The following is a 19102-nucleotide window of genomic DNA, read 5'->3' as shown; positions in this document are numbered from 1 at the left end:
TTTCTTTTAATAAGACCCATTAAGTGTTTGGACACTGAAGACACCAGCTGGTTAAGTTTAGCAAATGGACTTTTCCCCCATTCATCCTTTATGCATTTCTTCAGCTGCACAATTGTACAGGGCCTTCGTTGCCTTATTTAGTGCTTCATAATACGCCACACATTGTCAATCTGAGACAGGTCAGGACTGCAGGCAGGCCATGCTAGCACCTGCACTCTCTGCTTACGCAACTATGCGCTTGTAATTCAGGCAGAACGTGGTTTGGCAGCACATGTTGCTCCAAAATGTGTACATATCCTTCTGCATTGTCCTCTCAAATGTGCAAGTTACCCATGCCATGGGCACTGATACACCTCCATACCATGACAGACGCTTTTAGACATGACACTGAAAACAGCTTGGATCGCCTTTTTCCTCTTTGGCCGGAAGAACACGACAGCTGTTTTGTCCAAAAACTATGTGAAATGTTGACTCGTCTAACTACAAAACATGATTCCACTGTGCTACTGTCCATCTCAGATGAGACTGAGCCCAGAGAAGGCAGTAGTGCTTCATTGTTGACATTGTTGATGTATGGCTTCTGCTTTGCATAGTAAAGCCTTCACTTGCATCTGGGGATGCAGCGGCAAATGGTGTTGACTGATAAAGGTTTACCAAAGTATTCCCGAGCTCATGTCAGGATATCCATTACTGACTCATGGCAGTTTTTAAGACAGTGACATCTGAGGGATCGGAGATCACACACATTCAGAAGTGGATTTCGGCCTTGCCCTTTATGCACCAAGATTTAACCAGATCCCTTGAATCTTTTAATTATATTGTACACTGTAGAAGGTGAAATGCCCAAAATCCTACCGATTTGTCTTTGGTGAATGTTGTTCTCAAAGTGTTGGATTATTCACTGATGCATCTGTTGGCAGATTGGCGAGCCTCGACCTATCCTTGCTCTTGAAGGACCAGGCTTTTTTTGGAGGCTTCTTATATACAATTATTAGATGATTGCCTCACCCGTTTCACATTACCTTCTTATTTCAACTTGTCACATCGCTTTTAATCCTAAATTGCCCCTGTTCCAGCTTTTTTGGAATGGGTTGCATGCATCAACTTCAAAATAAACATTTACCTTCAAAAAAACTATGCAGTTGATTAGGTCAAACATCAAATACCTTGTCTTTATACATTTTTTGTTTAAATACAAGTCAAAGTACATTTACAAATAACCCCTCTTTGTTTTTATTCGCATTTTCCATACTGTCCCAACTTTTTCAGAATTGGGGTTGTTACATTTGTGATTGTAGATTAATCAAATTGTATAAAACAACATTTTTATCAGCAGTTATTTCAGCAACTGTTAGACATGTTCGAGTGTATTAGCTATTTTTTTAATTTATCTATTTAAAAAAAATTGAAATTGAATGCTGTTGAATGTTTAAAGGCTTTTGAGTTTGTAGTCAATTATATTAGAGTAGGTATTAGACTACCTTTGAGGTAATGTTATAATGTAGTGGTTTTCAGCCTTCACAGAGGTGCACATTTTAAATGGAAAACTGCATGTATATATATATATGTGTGTGTGTGTGTGTGTGTGTGTGTGTGTGTGTGGCAACGTGAAAAGAGACAAGGGGGGTTGTACACTCATGGGCACCATCTGTGGTACCATGTTAATGTGATGCAAGTGATGCATTCGCCGTCAGAATTCACTATGTTATTTTGGGTCAGTGCTTCAGCAGTTTCTCAAAGCATCTTGTCATGAAAGCCTATAAAAGATTGAAACTCCGTCACCCACTTTCCCCCACAGAATGAGTCGTGTGTAGCCCCCACATAGCCACGGAACTCCATGACCATCTGGAGTGTGTTCCAGGGCGGCCCGACCCACAATTAGGTTTAATTGGCTTCAAAAGTACCAAAAAATATTCACAAACTGCTGAAAGTGCATAATGTTTAGTAATTTCAACTAAGGTACATTATGTTAATAGAATGGTTCATGAGAAAGCCAGAGTTTTGTTCCAACCAGTCAAAGTTGAACTGAAGTGCTGGCTGAAGACAAATTATTGGTCAATAAATTAGAATGAATGTTTCTATTGTTTGAGGCAATAACCTAGAATAATTTATTGGGAGCCATATACTAAAGGCAAAGACCTTAAGTATAAAGTGTAAAGTGTTTTTCCAAAGTTTAGATCAATTGCTATAAAATGCACTCATTTTCCCAGCTGAACTGTGGGTTCTTGCAGCTAAGCACAAATCCTCACACAGCTCTTAATAGTCTTTTGCCATATTTTCTGTATGGTTTCAAAGAGAAATCTATTGAAACAGCTGAAATGAAACAGTTGTTGGAAATATGTTGTTCAACAATCCAGGTACAGAACAGAGTGTGTGGTGATAAGTACTCTGTATCTCTCTGCACAAGGTCCATTTCAGTGTGTAGTTTGTGTTCGTCCACTCTGTCCTCCAGAGAGAGCGTGGGCACAGGAGTAGAAACAGCCACTGAAAGAGTCCACAGTTCTCTCCAGCTACATGTCCCCTCCATCCTCACTCACCTATAGCAGATATACAGGGACTAACAGTAAAGTCGCCTTTATATTCATATCCCAAAAGTCCTACTACAGCCATAAACTGAGTTCAATATGTGCTAAATAGGATAGATGAATATGTTATCATATGATTAAAGGCATCAACACTGGCATTATTCTGTGCACACGACATACAGCAAACTATAAAATTATTGTCACCCTTCATGTAAAGGAGCAAATATTCATTGCATTATGTGACATTTTGAGCTACACAGTTATATTTCAACACAAAAAAAACTAAAAGAGTCTAGTCTCTTTATCTGTCTCTGCACTAGTTTGCAAACATCACTATGCCATCCTTTGTCCAACTTTGGGTTCTTCTTTGCCTCCATCACCATGCTTCTCACTGTATGAGCAGGCAGTATACTCTTGAAACCTTTTTCATGATGGGTGTATTATGGTGCTTAATGGTATTTTTAACTGCATGTGTATTTTTAGATCCATTATCTGACTGCAGGTCAACCCTTAACTGCCTCTTTCATGTTGGAAACACCTTTCTTCATGGTGATGGATTTATTATTATTTTTATTTCAAATATAATAATTAGAATATTCTTGAGAGGTGCCAATCATTTTGTAGCATATGCTTTGAGAGAAAATAGAATTAATGATTTCAGAAATGAGAATGATTTTCATTAGAGGGAATATAAGTAGTTTCTTTTATTGTTTTAGTTAAACAAAATTAACAGTTTTACACAAGTGCAGTCATTTTGGAGTTTGGGGCTATATTTTATATGTGTAATGGTTATTTTAGAATTTCCTATTGTGTCACACTAAGCTGGCATAATACATATAGGATCAGAGAGAGGAGATTCTCCACCAGCTGGTCCATGTCATGGTGGATTTCACATCTAATGAAATGTCTATTTGGGGCGCATCTGTGTGGCACAGCAGAGTTCTGGAGGAAAGTGCAGGGACCAACACACTGTTACCAAGTGGATTTCTGGAGAAGCAAAAGATAGGACTGGTGGAAGAAATGTAAAAAAGAAGTATAAGAAATGCAGGAAAAAATGGATGTCTTTAAAAGGAACTATAGAATAATCATGGATTTTATGAGATTAGCAACAGGAACGAAGCATAAAGAAACTGGGCTTGGTTTAAAGCAGATTTCCAGTTTCAATATTTTTATTTTTAAACAGACCTAAATATATTCATATTCATTCAGTAACATTTCCTATCATTTTCATATTCAAAAAATGTAGGTGAGGCTATGCAACCATATGACAAGCCAACATTGGAAGATGAGCATGAGAGAAATTGCAGGGTTAGAATGAATAAAATGAAGGATTATTTTACTGGGAAATTCAAACCACAGCACATCCAAAGCCAAGGATATATGCATATTTTTATGTAGTGTACAAAATTGATGCTGTATATGCTTGTACATATCTCCTTTGAGACATGGAATGACTGTCTGTCTGCTCCAGTCTGTAATAAGCTGTGTGAGTTAGCAGGGGTGGATTATAATGAGTGAAGCTCCTGGTTCACCTGTCGCTCCATAATGAATTTCACCGGGAGCTCAACACAAGCCAATACCTAGTAGAATAGGTGCACTAATTAAAGCTTCACATTCTGTTTGAAATGCTCTGGGTCACAAATAGTTCATCAAGTTGTAATTAGGGTCAGTGATAGCTCAGTGGTTAAGGTTCTCAGCCAATGATCAGAAGATGAGTTTAAATAGCAAGATGGACAGAATTAATCCTAATTGCTATATCCTATGATAGTATTGTAACTGTAAGTTCTTTGGACAAAAGAATCTGGCCAAATTAATAAATATGCAAATGTGGACCCTAGTGTTGGGCTCAGTTATTTAATTCAATGGGAATTCAGACAGTGGCTCAAAGGAAATACTGTATACTGTGCTGGTGTTTGTGCTTCTCAGTAGATGTAACGCCTGCTTCTGAGATGGAATTTAATGAGATGAGGTGAAAGCTGCTGACGAGAAATAGACAGCCAGCAATCATTTATATCCAGAGAGCAATTATGAGTGTCTGCAAACAGCTGTGGAATTTTTAGAAATCATCAGCAAAGTATGTGCTTATTTTGTAAGTGGGGAGGGGGCGCTGACTGCTCTCCTTCATACACCAGTCTGCTAAACTTAGCCTGATTATAGAAACATCACTGACAGAGTTGGTTATATAAACTGTGTGTGAGGTGCTGTTTTCTCTCACGCCATGCATTTGGGCTTTTAAAAGGAGTATAAACACATCTGTATTGTATATCTCTACCTCTTTCAATCCCCTTCTATGTCTGTCTACTCGCCTGAATGTGAGTGCTGTTTCGTGTCTGTGTTGTGTGTGAATCTGAAAGTTAAATCTTTAGCTGATAATAATTCAGTATGTTCTCGCAAATATAATTCTACATGTGCTGATGTTAAAATACAGCAACTTGCAGTTTAAGACAAAGATTAAGCAGTTCAAGACATAAAAATGTGTGGTTCATAAAATTCCATATATAACTCTATATAATTATCAACTCCCCCTCCCCTTCAAATTCCCCACTCACACACTACACTGTGTGAAAATGAGACAGACAGCAAAAGAAAGGTGTAAGCATTTGCAGTTAAAAATTTAAATGCTTTGTATTTTTTTTTCATACGTTCAAAGCTGCACTCCTCTGCTGCACATGACAATCAAGCATTTCAAAGCTCTAGCAAAGTGTGCAAAATGCGCATAGCAAAATAGAAATGTTATTTCTACAAGCACTGTTCCCACCTAGAGAGCAGAGTGTTGCTTTAAGGACATTTTCTTCTCATCTTTTCCCCCACATTAACATTCTGCAACTGTGGTACACTGAGGCTTTCAGCATAACAGCAAGCTTGTGCTGCACTCATGCTGGGTGTCTGTAAACGCATGATTTGTCTGGGGGGACAAACCAATCTGATAAGCATGCGATGAGCGGCGCTCAATAAACTGAGCCTGCTTCCGGCTCGCCTGCCAAACAGGAAGCTATGTCCATATATGGGCATCACTATTGTCTCCAAGGCAGCAGTTTCCTTGGCCCATATCACCATGGCAACCCCCTGGCCAGACTAAGCCTCTTCAGCTGGCATAGTTTAAACCAATCATATCACAGTCGTCTCCAGCAGTGGAGAGCAAATAAAGAAAACACACCTTCCTTCCTTCTAGATCTCTCGGTTTCACACACACACACACACACACACACACACACACACACACACACACACATACACAGATACACACACACACATGTATAAAATAAAGTATCTTATTAAGGTTTTGGGTCTCTACAAGCATTAATGTTCTGGAAGAATGAACACCAGTCACCAGTGGTGTTTTGATGATGGTAGTAGAGAGTGATATCTGATGGTCCAAAATCTCACATAGGTTCAACTGGTCTGAGACCAATCCCATCAGGGTTGAAATGTTCCATAATGGTATAAAGATGATCTGTCAGAATAACTTTTATCGATCTTCAGTGGCCATTCATTCTAAGGGGACAAGTGGACCCAAACCATGCCAGCAAAATGCCCTCCACTGATAACAGAGCCACCATTTTTACTTGTACATATGGATGTATACATACAGTCGATTTGCACAGTAAAGTTTGTCCTATCTTATTTCCAAAAAGTTCCCAAAAACATGGACAGACAGACACACACACTGTACAAAAGAGATTAATATTGCTCTATTCAATGCAGAAGTTCTCTGCAAGATTGAGTCACTGCCCCACCCCTTTACTTACTATCTATCTATCTATCTATCTATCTCTCTCTCTCTCTCTCTCTCTCTCTCTCTCTCTCTCTCTCTGTGTAGACAGAGGTAAACAGTGACTCAGACAGACAGACACTGTCCCTCTTTTCTACATGTGTTCCCAGTCTTTAATTCTCTTCTTCACTCCAGCTCTCTTTCTCTACATCACTTCTTCCTCCCTCATTTCCTATGAATAACAAAGTCGTAAACTGATGCAATCCTGCCCAGAGATACCTGCAGCCATGCTGCCCAAGTTGCCAGAAGCCATCAGCTTCTTATTTGCTACAATATTTATGCATTAGTAGTGAGCATTATCTATTAATCAACATAAAGTGTATGTGAAGTTAAGGGTATGAATCATCATCTTAGCAGAGAATCAACCCCAGGTTTTCTTGGGTAGGTGAGGGACTTTTACCACGTTTGCTTTGCTTTTGGTTATTCATTCATTCATCTTCAATAACTACTTTATCCTGGTAAGGGTTGCAGGAGATCCAGAGCCTTTACAATGGAACACTGTGTGCAAGGAAGGAATACACCCTTGAGACATCAGTCCATCATAGGGCACCATGCACACACATTCACACCTAGAAACAATTCAACTTTGGCAATTCATCGGCCATGTTACACAATGAGAACATGCAGAACTCCACACAGACAGTAGCACAAACTTAGGATCAAACCTGGGACAGTGGAGCTGTGAGGCTGTAATGCTACCTACTGCACCACACTGAGTCCCTGCTCCCAATTTATTCACTACTGATTTCCTTCCACTTGCTAGTAGCTAGTTGTCCTCTGTTGCACAACAGCTTTCAAAAGGGAGGTCAAAGGCTAACACATGCATTCTCTAAGTCACATCATAATGCTGCTCATACAACTTCAGTGAGCAGCTGGATGTACTTAGCAGCACTAATTACGTTCTTCCTTATACCTAAGCCCACAGACACATGTTTAGTTAGCATTATGCTGATAGACAGAGGAAAGAGAAATAACACCCATCCCACTCCAACTGGCAAAGCCAATTATACTCTCTTGGACTCTCAACTGTGGATGGCTACGTTATCTGTGTTATTTGAACATTCAATCTCCCATCTATAGGTGAACATTTTTACATGTGGGCTATGCATGGGTGCAAATGCATGTTGTAGCTGCTGCAGTCTTTTATTGAGTCATTGCAATATGCGGATAAATTAGCTTCTTTCCAAATTTATGAACCAGTTACTGGATCTTTTTGAACTGCAGCATCATTGGGCATCAGTATCCTTGAAGAAAGCATTACCTTCAGCTGTATGAGGAAATGCCTAAAGCATTCTGCTTCTATTATGTCAAGTAAGCCTTTATTGTCCTCATAACCATATAGAGTGTGCAGTACACAGTGAGATGAAATAATGTTTCTCCTGGACCAAAGGTACAAGATACATGTATGACATACACAGTGCTAACAGGACATAAATAAAGTGTAACCAGAATAAGAAGCATGCAGGGAGGGGGGTATGGGAAACAGTGGGGGTGAGTACATAGAGGAGCAGTAGAACATATAGTCCCCTCTAAAAGTATTGGAACGGCATGGCCAATTCTATTGTTTTCGCTATATATTGAAGACATTTCAGTTTGAGATCAAAAGATGAATATGAAATGATAGATCAGAATTTCAGCTTTCCTTTCCTGACATGTACATTTAGATGTGTTAAACAACTTAGTCCATGGCACCTTTGGTGGTAGACCAACCAATTTTTAGGTGAGCACAAATATTGGAAAAAATAGTCTTAAAGTAAATGAAAGTAAATAAAACTTAATATTTGGTTGCATATCTCTTGCTTGCAATAACTGCATCAAGCCGGTGACTCATTGACATGAGTCACCAGCAGCCTAACTGTTGCATACTTCATTTGTGATGCTTTTCCAGGCAGTACTGCAGCTTCTTTTAGTTATTGTTTGTTTTGGGGAGTTTCTCCCTTCAGTCTCCTTTGCAGGAGGTGAAATGCTCCTCAACTGGGGTAAGGTCTGTTGGTTGACTTGGCCAGTCTAAAACCTTCCACTTGTTCCCCCTGATAAAGTCCTGTGTTGTGTTGGCAGTGTGTTATGGGTCATTGTCTTGCTGCATGATGAAGTTCCTCCCAATTAGAATTGATGAATTTCTCTGTAAATTGGCAGACAGAATGTTTCTGTAGACTTCTGAATTAATTCTGCTGCTACCATCATGAGTTACATCATCAAAGATTAGTGAGCCCTACTGAAACAACTGAAAGAAGCAGGGATATGCAACCAAATATTAAGTTTTATTTACTTTAATTTACTTTAAGATCATCTGTTCCTGGGGACATGTGGCTTAATCGTTAGCACATTTGCCTCACACCTCCAGGGTTGAGAATTCAATTCCTTTTGCTCACCTTAGGTGAGCAAAATTAGGTGCCATGTTTTAAGTTGTTTAACACATCTAAATGTAAATATCAGGAAATGAAAGCTGAAATTCTGATCTGTCATCTCATATCCATTTTTTTTTTTTATCTCAAACTGGCCTTGATGTTCCAATACATTTGGATGGTACTGTATCCACTGTATGTGAGATTTAGTTTGTAATATCTCAAAGGATGCCACAAAGGATGCCTCCTACAGTGCTGATAAACTCTCAGATGACATATTCGTGTCTGGAATACATAAGATTTCTTCTGCTAGCGTAGTCAAGAGCTGAAACACAGCTTCTAAAACTAGCTTGAGGCTGCTTGGGTGTTTGCTGAAGATGATGTTACATGAAAGTTCAAGCTCACCAGACAGGGACAAAAAAATAATAAATTGATTCTATTCATTCAATGAGTAGAATGAGTTCAGATGCAACTTCAAACTACTCACAGCAGAATTGACACAAAAACAACATAACTTGATACACACACAAACACACTACACAGTAACAGTTGCATATATAAATGTATACCTAGACAGCCACATGTTACCTGAGGGTGACTTGCTGCGTCTGGAGGGAGTCACATTCCTGGGAGATGCTTTACTTAGAAGACTCTTTCCATAAGAGGATGATTTCATCAGCCTGCATTCTGTTACTCGAGAAGAACCAAAATAAAAAACAGAAAAAAAGGACACAATTATTACACAGCTGAGATAAAAATGAAAAGAAAGGCTAACATTCTTGTAAGGTATTTGGCCACAACAAGCCACCAGAAATTTCTCTAGAAATGAACTGGAGGAATGAAACTCATTCTTTCAAATGATATTCCCTCAGTTGAGGTATTGATCATGGTAGTGGAGAGTGCTGTCTAACATTCAGTCCAAAATGGTGTCCTGTGATGGACTGGTGCTCTATCCAGGGTGTATTCCTGCTTCACACTCAGTGTTCCTGGGATAGGCTATAGATTTACCATGACCCTGACCAAAATAAATTACGTACTGAAGTATATTTATTAGTCAGTCATTTTAATGTGTTTACACATCCTGTATACTGTATACTTATACACATAGACATATTTCATTAATAATTATTAGGTAATTATCTTCAAATATTTTAGGCAATTATTTTACTATTTAATATTTATCCCTCTTATATATTCCTATCCCTTTAAGTCATATATTTGTAGAGTTTGCAAGACCTATATAAATGTGCTACATTATGCTACTGTTCATGCAATACTGTGGCCCAGAAAAGTTTGATTACATAACCCAGTCCAAAGTATCTGAGTTGTTAACGTTATTAGCATTGTTGGTAATGGTGTTAGTAGTGTTGAATGGTTTCTAAAGGTGTCTGCAGCCAGAATTATATGTGAACTGTAGATGTCCATTCAGTGCTGGATCTTTTGCTTTGTATTTGATTTCCAAAGAGTAGATCTACAGTACAATATATACAATTTAAATTCAATTATAGCACTCTTACTGTGTCTAATATTTCATAATTTATTCAAATATCATAACACTTTCCATCAATTTTAGCTTTGTTTATTGCAGCTAATTTGTTTTTCCCATTTGGCATTTGCAGCAATCATTTGGCTTAAAGTGATGAATTCAGGTGAGCATGCATTACATTTCCGACACCGTGTAAGACAGCAAATGTCACAGTCAATTAGGATAGCACTGAGTCATTCTACATCTCCCAGATGTAACTGCAGACTTATGATTTAACTCTTCACTGACCAGCACTGCTGCTTTAACGTTCCTAATGTTATTAAGGAGGTGACTCATATGCAAAATCTGCGTTTAAAGTCTCATTGACATTCAACTTAGATATGCGTCCAGGTGTCTAATGCATTGATTACTCCAAGAAAAGAATTCCTTCATTCAAAGATAGTCTAGTGTGCAAAGTGAAATAAGATTTTGGGGAAATGTTCATCTTTACAGGTTGCCATTTTGGCATCATCAATCTTGCCTTTAGTGTGCCTCATATATTTCTCCTCAGAGCCCTATGTTAATGCTTTTTTAATTAAATTCCACTTAATGATTGACTTTTCTGCCCTTATCAAACACACCGTGACAAAGCATCTAGCAGTTATTACAGGTCCACTTTCATAATTGAACAGAGTTGTGTCAGGCATCAGAAAGAAAACATGCTTTCCTGCAAATACTGTACTTAAGTAAGATAAGATACAAATTGTACTAGATCATTTAACTTTGTTCCACTGAATAGAATTAACATGGAGGACTGGAATTAAAGAAAGGTGATTATGGGATAGTGAACATCTGACCATGAACAAACTCCTCATAAAATTATTGAATGAAAAAAATATACAACCCCAATTCTGAAAAAGTTGGTACATTATGGAAAATGCTAATAAAAACAAAGAGGAGTGATTTATAAATGTACTTTAAATTGTATTTAAACAAACAAAAAAAGTATAATGACAAGGTATTTGATGTTTTACCTAATGAACTGCATAGTTTTTTGAAGATAAACGTTTATTTTGAAGTTGATGCACACAACACATTCCAAAAAAGTTGGGACAGGGGCAATTTAGGACTAATAGCAATGTGACAAGTTGAAATAAGAAGGTTATATGAAACAGGTGATGCAATCGTCTAATCATAGTATATAAGGAGCCTCCAAAAAAGGCCTAGTCCTTCAAGAGCAAGGATAGGTCGAGGCTCGCCAATCTGACAACAGATGCGTCAGCAAATAACCCAACACTTTGAGAACAACATTCCCCAAAGACAAATCGGTAGGATTTGGGGCATTTCACCTTCTACAGTGACAATATAATTAAAAGATTCAAGGAATCCGGTTAAATCGGTGCATAAAGGGCAAGGGCAAAAACCACTTCTTAAAGCATGTGATCTCCAATCCCTCAGAGGTCACTTAAAAACCGCCGTGAATCTGTAATGGATATCCTGACATGGGCCCGGGAATACTTTGGTAAACCTGTCAGTCAACACTATTTGACGATGCATCCACAGATTCAAGTTAAGACTTTACTATGCAAAGCAGAAGCCATACATCAGCACTGTCCAGAAGCACCGTCGACTTCTCTGGGCTCGGTCTCATCTGAGATGGACAGTAGCACAGTGGAATCGTGTTTTGTGGTCCGACGAGTCAACATTTCAAATAGTTTTTGGGCTACTATCAGCCGTTGTGTTCTCCAGGCCAAAGAGGAAAAAGGCGATCCAAGCTGTTTTCAGTGTCATGTCTAAAAGCGTCTGTCATGGTATGGAGGTGTATCAGTGCCCATGGCATGGGTAACTTGCACATTTGAGAGGACAATGCAGAAGGATATGTACACATTTTGGAGCAACATGTGCTCCCATCAAGAGCAGGACAACACCAAACCACATTCTGCCCAGATTACAAGCGCATAGTTGTGTAAGTAGAAAGTGCAGGTGCTAGCATGACCTGCCTGCAGTCCTGACCTGTCTCAGATCGAGAATGCGTAGCGCATTATGAAGTGCAAAATAAGGCAACGAAGGCCCCATACAGTTGCGCAGCTGAAGAAATACATAATGGATGAATGGGAGAAAATTCTGCTTGCTAAACTTAACCAAATGGTGTCTTCACTCAGTGCCCAAACGTTTAATAAGTGTTATTAAAAGAAAAGTTGATTTTACACAGTGGTAAACCGTCAACTGTCCCAAGATTTTTGTAGTTTGTTGCAGTCATCAGATTTGAAATGAGTGTATATTTTTAAAAATAAATTAAATTCACAAAGTAAAACAAATAATGTGTTAATAATGTATTTCCAATATAGTACAGGGTGAATTTAATTTTCAAATGACTCTTTTTTTTCCCCATACTGTCCCAACTTTTTCAGAAATGGGGTTGAATATTATATATATATATATATATATATATATATATATATATATATATATATATATATATATATATTCTAGAAAAGTCTAAATTGGCCTTTGGGAGGAATAGTAGGGAGGGGAGTTTAATTCATTATCTTCTTTAGCCAAAACTGAAATTATAGTAATCTGTTGAGCTTTCTTTTGAGGTGGAATCATACTGTATATGATGAACAGGGATTGAAATTAATTGTATTAAAAAGGAGAAAAGACATTTGAGAGTTGGTGAGAGGAAAGTTGAGGATTTGAGAAAGCACGAAGAACAGAGAGGAGAAGAAATGAGAAGAAGACAGGGCTCTAGGAGAGAGGAGATTGGCAGTAAAAACAGTTGATGGGGAATATAATGAGGGAGAACACACTTGGGATGAAGGCTGGTTAATGGACCTACACAACTTAGGGTTGGGAACTAATTAGAAAGAGGCTTTCATTATGTTTCTGAAAGTGATGGTGTGGGTGCAGGAGAGGGCAGATACAGAATAAGAGGAAAAGATAAAAGAGGACAAAGAGATCTGACACCGGGGAGATGGAAGCTTTAACCCACACATGCTCTTTATGCAAGTGTGCTTGAAGCTTTTTGAAATGAAGCCAAAGAGAATGGCTTGAGAAGGACTCTGGTGTACTTTTATTAACAAAGAACCTCCTCAATCAGGGAAAAACCGTTAAAACAAAATTACATAAATGTTCCTCACCGCTCTCATCCAGCAGGAAGTCATCACGGTAACGAAACTTCTCAGGTCCACATGCAATGAAGATGTTTTCATCACCAAAGAAGTCCTGAAGGCATGTGACCTGTGGCAAGAGACAGGCTTGCAATTTATCACAAATACACACAAAACGACTCCTAACGAATGAAACATTCTATAGACCATGTCACCATACAAGTGAAGTCAAATCAGTTTAACTGTCATCCAATCTATATAAACTTATACAGTGGGATCAAATTGTGTGCCTATAGCATTGTGGTAGAATGTGTGTAGATAATACAGAGGTTCAGACAAGTGCAATATTGCAATATTCATAAAACAATATACAAATTAATGTTCCGGTAAGACAGACAAATGCAGCACAATACAATCAATTCCCAGCATTGTACACATTGTACAACAAATTACTATGCAGGACTACAGAAGTCACCCTCACACTGCTCCTGTAGATATCTACTTTATCTACAGGAGCAGTGTGAGGATGAATTAGACAGCACAAATCTAAACAGACGGACTGTGTAAACCGAGTGTCATTTTAAACCATTGTTAGCAACATATGAAATTGTACAAGCATATAATTAAACAGAACATTGTGAATAAACATAACATCTGTTGTGAAGCTGAAGTGCAGACTGTGACTATGTTGATCGACATGCAGAAGCTTGCCTGGCTTTAAAAACAAACACTGTGGACAATATATTTGTCTGTCTGACATGTCCAAATCCACAAGGAGAAATAGGGAACATGAAGAAGACAAAAAAAGATAACAAACTAGAACATTAGCTTAGAACCGATACATACTACTATGGGACCTACTTTAACAATTAAAACATTATGAAATGACCGAACCAGGAACGTGTGCAAAGTAACACGTGAGGTGAGATGAACACTAGTCTTCCCAAATATTCCCGCAACTGGTGTTTTGTGGGTGGTGGTCAAGATAACTGCCTAACACGCCAGTTAAAAATCTCTCATAGATGTTCACTTGGATTGAAACCTGGTGACTGTGAAGGCCATAGCATAAGGCTTATATAAGTCACATACTTATCAAACCGTAAAAGTGAACCCTTGGGTCATCCTGGAAGAGAGCACTTCCATCAGGATGTCATGGATGGTTTGGAAACGGATGCATGTGCGGAGTATTTTATTTAAAGTGAAACGCACGTGAACAAAGACTAGGACTACGAACATAAACACAAACATTAACTTCCCAAGCATGAAATACAGAAGAGAATCAGTCTGGTTGGTTGGTTTGTGAGGAGTACTGTACTTCGAAAGTTGAATAATCAATACATTTACATCATCACTAATTATTTGTCACAAATTATTTGGGTTTAAATGTTTTGCTTATTTCTTGGTGAATTTTTGCACTTTTGGTTTTGTTTTGGTAATTTATACACTTTGGCACTGCAGTTTCTTTGTACACCGGCCTCCACTGTACCATGTGAAAGAATGTTCCCTAAGGTAGGGGAAGTACTGTCAAAGAGGAGAAATAGACTCAGCCCCAACACTGTCAAACAGCTCTTATTTCTCAATAAAAATAATTAAAAACGACTTTGTTACGTTTCTGTCATTTCCACAGTTACACAAGCACTACCACTGCCAAGTCTCATAAGCACATTTAATAACCAGATGATCCCATCACACAGTGTCCTTATTCACATTTCAGTCCCATACATTATAAGAATGGATGTCAATGTCAGAATTAATGATTTTAATTCAAACTTATTCAATTACATTTTTAAATACTTATTCATACAAGTAATATAAAGAATACAAAGAATTTCAGGCAAAATACTTGCCATATGCAACTCTGTTAGTTATATATGTGTACATTAGTTCATACTGGCATTTATTGCCACACTTTAATGGGCAAATGAATTTAGAGAGCGAGAAATTCAACACACACACACTAGGCTTTTATTTGTGCACATATCATTGAAACTATCTGTGGCGTATGTGGTGGCTGCCTCATCCGACGGAGCATCATCCACAGGCTTTAGGCTGCTTTATTTTTTACTAACCACCAGATGGCTGTATTTTTGACACTCTCAAAGTTTTGAATCTTTTCCTGGAACAGTCAGGGGAAAGCCTCAGTGCTTTATGAGGCTTCATTTCCCCCATGACTAACATAAGCGCATGGCATGGATACAACAACGTATAATGATGCTACTCACAACAGACGCTACACAAAGAGTGCTATATCAGTGTGAATTAAATACTAGTGCCCATTGGTCATAAACGTGGTACAACTTTTGCAAAATTTTCAACTTTATTTATTATACTTTTAAGCAACATGTTGGTGTAAAACTACAGTACACCAACATCCATTCTGCATTGTGCAAGTAACATATTTATAACATTGATTCATTTTTTTAAATGAAAAATAAAAGTTCAATAGAATTTTATAATTCTATGCTCTTGTGTTATGTGCGGGTGAGGACATTTATGACAGCCTACTATTCATTATAATATAACCTAACAAAACCTTGGGTAACCTTATGAAACTTGGGTAAATGTTTATAATGAGTGTAAATGATCCAGCAAGGGCAATGTTGATCTGAAATGGCTCACTGGTATAGGGCTTAAGGTCCATTTTAAGCAGAGAACTTAATGATCAAAGAAACATTATATGGAGGAGGCAAGTTGTCTTCACAGCTTGATGTCTGAACTAAAGAGAATGGGAGATCTGCCAAAAGGATGTAGACACTGCTTTAATGGAGTCCTACTTTAATGTGTTCTTCAAGAGATCCACAGCACAGCATCCTTCCTGACACAAGTTTAATTTAGCAATAGATAGTCATCACTCTAGCCATGCAGTTGTCTTCAGGCATGTCACTGTACAAACTCTACAGCTCACTAATTATCAGCTATAAAAAGAGTGGTTAACGGGTTCTGCATGGCGAGATTACCTGAGGGGACAGGATATTTTTGGAGGGGGAAAAGGGGAAACTATTCATAACAGTTTTAGCTAGCCTACAACTATAATGGGTGCCAGTAAAAAGATTGCTGAAAAGCAGTGAAGTCATTTTTAACAATGATCATAATACAGTCTGCTTAATTCCTACATAAAGAACAGTCAGCAAACCAAGATTGTGGCATTATTGACCAGTAATAGCATTGAAACCATTAAACACTGCTTTGCACTGACTGAATTATTTTTTTCTTGATAACTTGGTATTACAAATAACCTCTGCTCCTGACCAGAATACAGTTTGGATGTGTGCATTAAGCACATATTGGTTTATATGTGTGCAGGGGAGATGTACGAATGATGGCACAAGTCATATTACACATTTGGTCTAAAGACTCCATAAAGTATCTTAAAGAGTTATACACATGTACCATTTGTTGATTATTAGTTCATAATTTTACACTCTGTAGCACCACATCATTTAGAAACAGACTTTTGTAACCAGTCACATACAGTATGCAAAGGCAAATAACACTTCAGAAACAAGATCAACTCAGCACAGGTGCTCCTCAGTGTTGTCAGCTGTCCAGTCTTATTTACATTACATGTCACTGATTGCACCAGTAGCCAACCTGCAAACTGCCTGACAACACTGTTATTCTTGGGTTAATGCATAGACGTAGTGTTTTTCAAAAAAATGATAGGTTTGTGCATTGGTGTGATTGCACTCTAACCCTCAACCCTCTATAAATATGAAGAAGATGCAGGAAACCTCAGAACAGTGACTGATCAGAGGCTAGTGCACAAGCAGTGCATAAATACCCCACCCCAACTGTCACAACCTGGTGCTGATATTGACTTGGATTTATTTTAATTATGGTTAACTAATAAAAAAAGCAGAAATCTGTTGGCTGCATAAGTATTCACCTCCATGGTTTAATACTTGATAGAATCACCTTTAGCTGCAGTTACAGCTGCAAGTCTTCTGGGATGTGCCCACAGAGTTTAACAAATCAAGAACAATCAAAATCAAAAAAGAAAATAAAGGTGCAAAATTAGGATCCAACAATAAAAATGTGTTTTTATATATATATATATATATATATATATATATATATACACACACACACACACACACACACATACACAGTTCACAGTTGCAATCAAAATTATTCAACCCCCACTGCAAATCAGGTTTATTCTCAAAATTTATAGACTTTCAACTGTTTACAATGAACAAATCAAACAAAAGCAAATGAAATAGTTCAACATAATGAATGCTTCAAGTGCTTTCCGCAAATTCAACTGAAAATGTAACTTATAATGACTTCTCCATTTTCAAAATTATTCAAACCCCTTCGTGGTAAGCAACGTTACTACTTAGTAGAGCAGCCTTTTGATGTTATGACCTATTGCAAACGAGATGCATAGCCAGACACCAGCTTCTGGCGGCGTTCCTGAGGAATCTTAGCCCATTCCTCATGAACAACGGCCTCCAGTTCAGTAGTATTCCTGGGTTTTCGTGCTGCAATCACCTTCTTCCTATCCCACCAGAGACTTTCTGTAAGGTTCAAGTCAGGTGACTGTGATGGCCCTGTAGAATCTTCCAGGACTTCTTCAGGCAATCAAGCCTTGGTAGAATTTGAGGTATGCTTGGGATCATTTTCCTGTTGGAAGGTGCAATGACGCCCAAGCTTCAGCTTCCTCACAGACTGCATGATGTCTCCTAGGATTTTCTGATACTTCAATGAATCCATCATGCCACAGGTTTCCAGTGCCAGAAGATGCAAAGCAGCCCCAGAGCATCACTGAGCCACCACCATGCTTGACTGTGGACAAAGTTTTCTTTCTTCATTCTTCTTTCTCCACACATACCGCTGATCCATCGTGCCGAAAAGTTCCAATTTTTTTCCAAGTTTTGTTTTATCGCGCCACAGAACAGAATCCCAAAACTTCTTTGGCTTATTTATATGATTTTGAGGTGACTTTTCTCGTGCTTTTGGGTCAGTAGTGGTGTATGTCTTGGAGTTCTGGCATGGAAACCATCTGTGTTTAGTATGCGTGTCATATCACAGCAAACCAGTGAAACTACATTTCCCATACTGCACTGCGGCCTACAAACATGGCAGCTTTGGACCGCAATTCCCAGAACACTCACCCTCATTCTAATCACGCACACCTGTTTTCACGGTGTGCTTCAGACAGCACCTGTTTTGCATATTTGTGCTGTTATGAGGGATTCTATTCAGGGGATTGAATAATTTTGAAACTGGAGAAATCATTGTAAGTTGCATTTTCAGTTGAATTTGTGGAAAGCACTTGAAGCATTCGTTGTGTTGAACTATTTCAGTTGCTTTTGTTTGATTTGTTCATTGCAAATGTCTGTAATTTTTGACAATAAACTTGATTTGCAATGGGGGTTGAATAATTTTGATTGCAACTCTCTCTCTCTCTCTCATTCATATATATATATATATATATATATATATATATATATATATATATATATATATATATATATATATATATATATATATGCGCACACATAAAAATGTGAATATTGTCTAATTTCAATAGGTAAAAGGTTCCAAATTTTGGAGGCATAATGGCCAAACGCTGTTTCTCCTGAGCTCTTAAGATTTATATTAAAATATGTCCAAAATGCAGCATTGGAAGACCTCAAACTACGAATTAGAACATATTTTGATGAACAATCAGAAAGGTGCTAAATCATTCAGTACTTCTCCTGGATCTTGTAAGCACTCTAGCTGCAGCATTTTGCACCAGTTGTAGCTTATACAAACAATTCTTGGGCAAGCCAGTATAAAGTGCATTACAGTAATCGAGGCGAGAAAAAAATAAAAGCATGAATCAGTTTCTTAGCGTCATTTGATGAAACAAAGGGTCAAATTCGTGCTATATTTCT

At 38.0% G+C, this 19102-nt stretch overlaps 1 protein-coding gene across 3 annotated transcripts in view; it reads right to left on the bottom strand.

The window, feature by feature from the left end:
- Window positions 1-19102, bottom strand: part of dclk1a (doublecortin-like kinase 1a) — a 77368-nt gene that overhangs the window by 18538 nt on the left and 39728 nt on the right. For 2 of the 3 annotated variants that reach the window (XM_017488331.3, XM_053686823.1), the window contains exons 4-5: window positions 13248-13347; window positions 9231-9329 (exon numbers count right to left, since the gene is read on the bottom strand). In XM_017488331.3, the coding sequence (XP_017343820.1) occupies window positions 9231-9329; window positions 13248-13347 (199 nt within the window). Of the gene's footprint in view, window positions 1-3228; window positions 3513-9230; window positions 9330-13247; window positions 13348-19102 lie in introns of those variants that run through there. The other variant, XM_053686824.1, reaches the window with a different exon arrangement.

This window comes from Ictalurus punctatus, chromosome 16 (assembly GCF_001660625.3).
Source record: "Ictalurus punctatus breed USDA103 chromosome 16, Coco_2.0, whole genome shotgun sequence".
NCBI classification, from domain to species: domain Eukaryota; kingdom Metazoa; phylum Chordata; class Actinopteri; order Siluriformes; family Ictaluridae; genus Ictalurus; species Ictalurus punctatus.
This window is presented reverse-complemented; position numbering and strand designations above follow the sequence as displayed.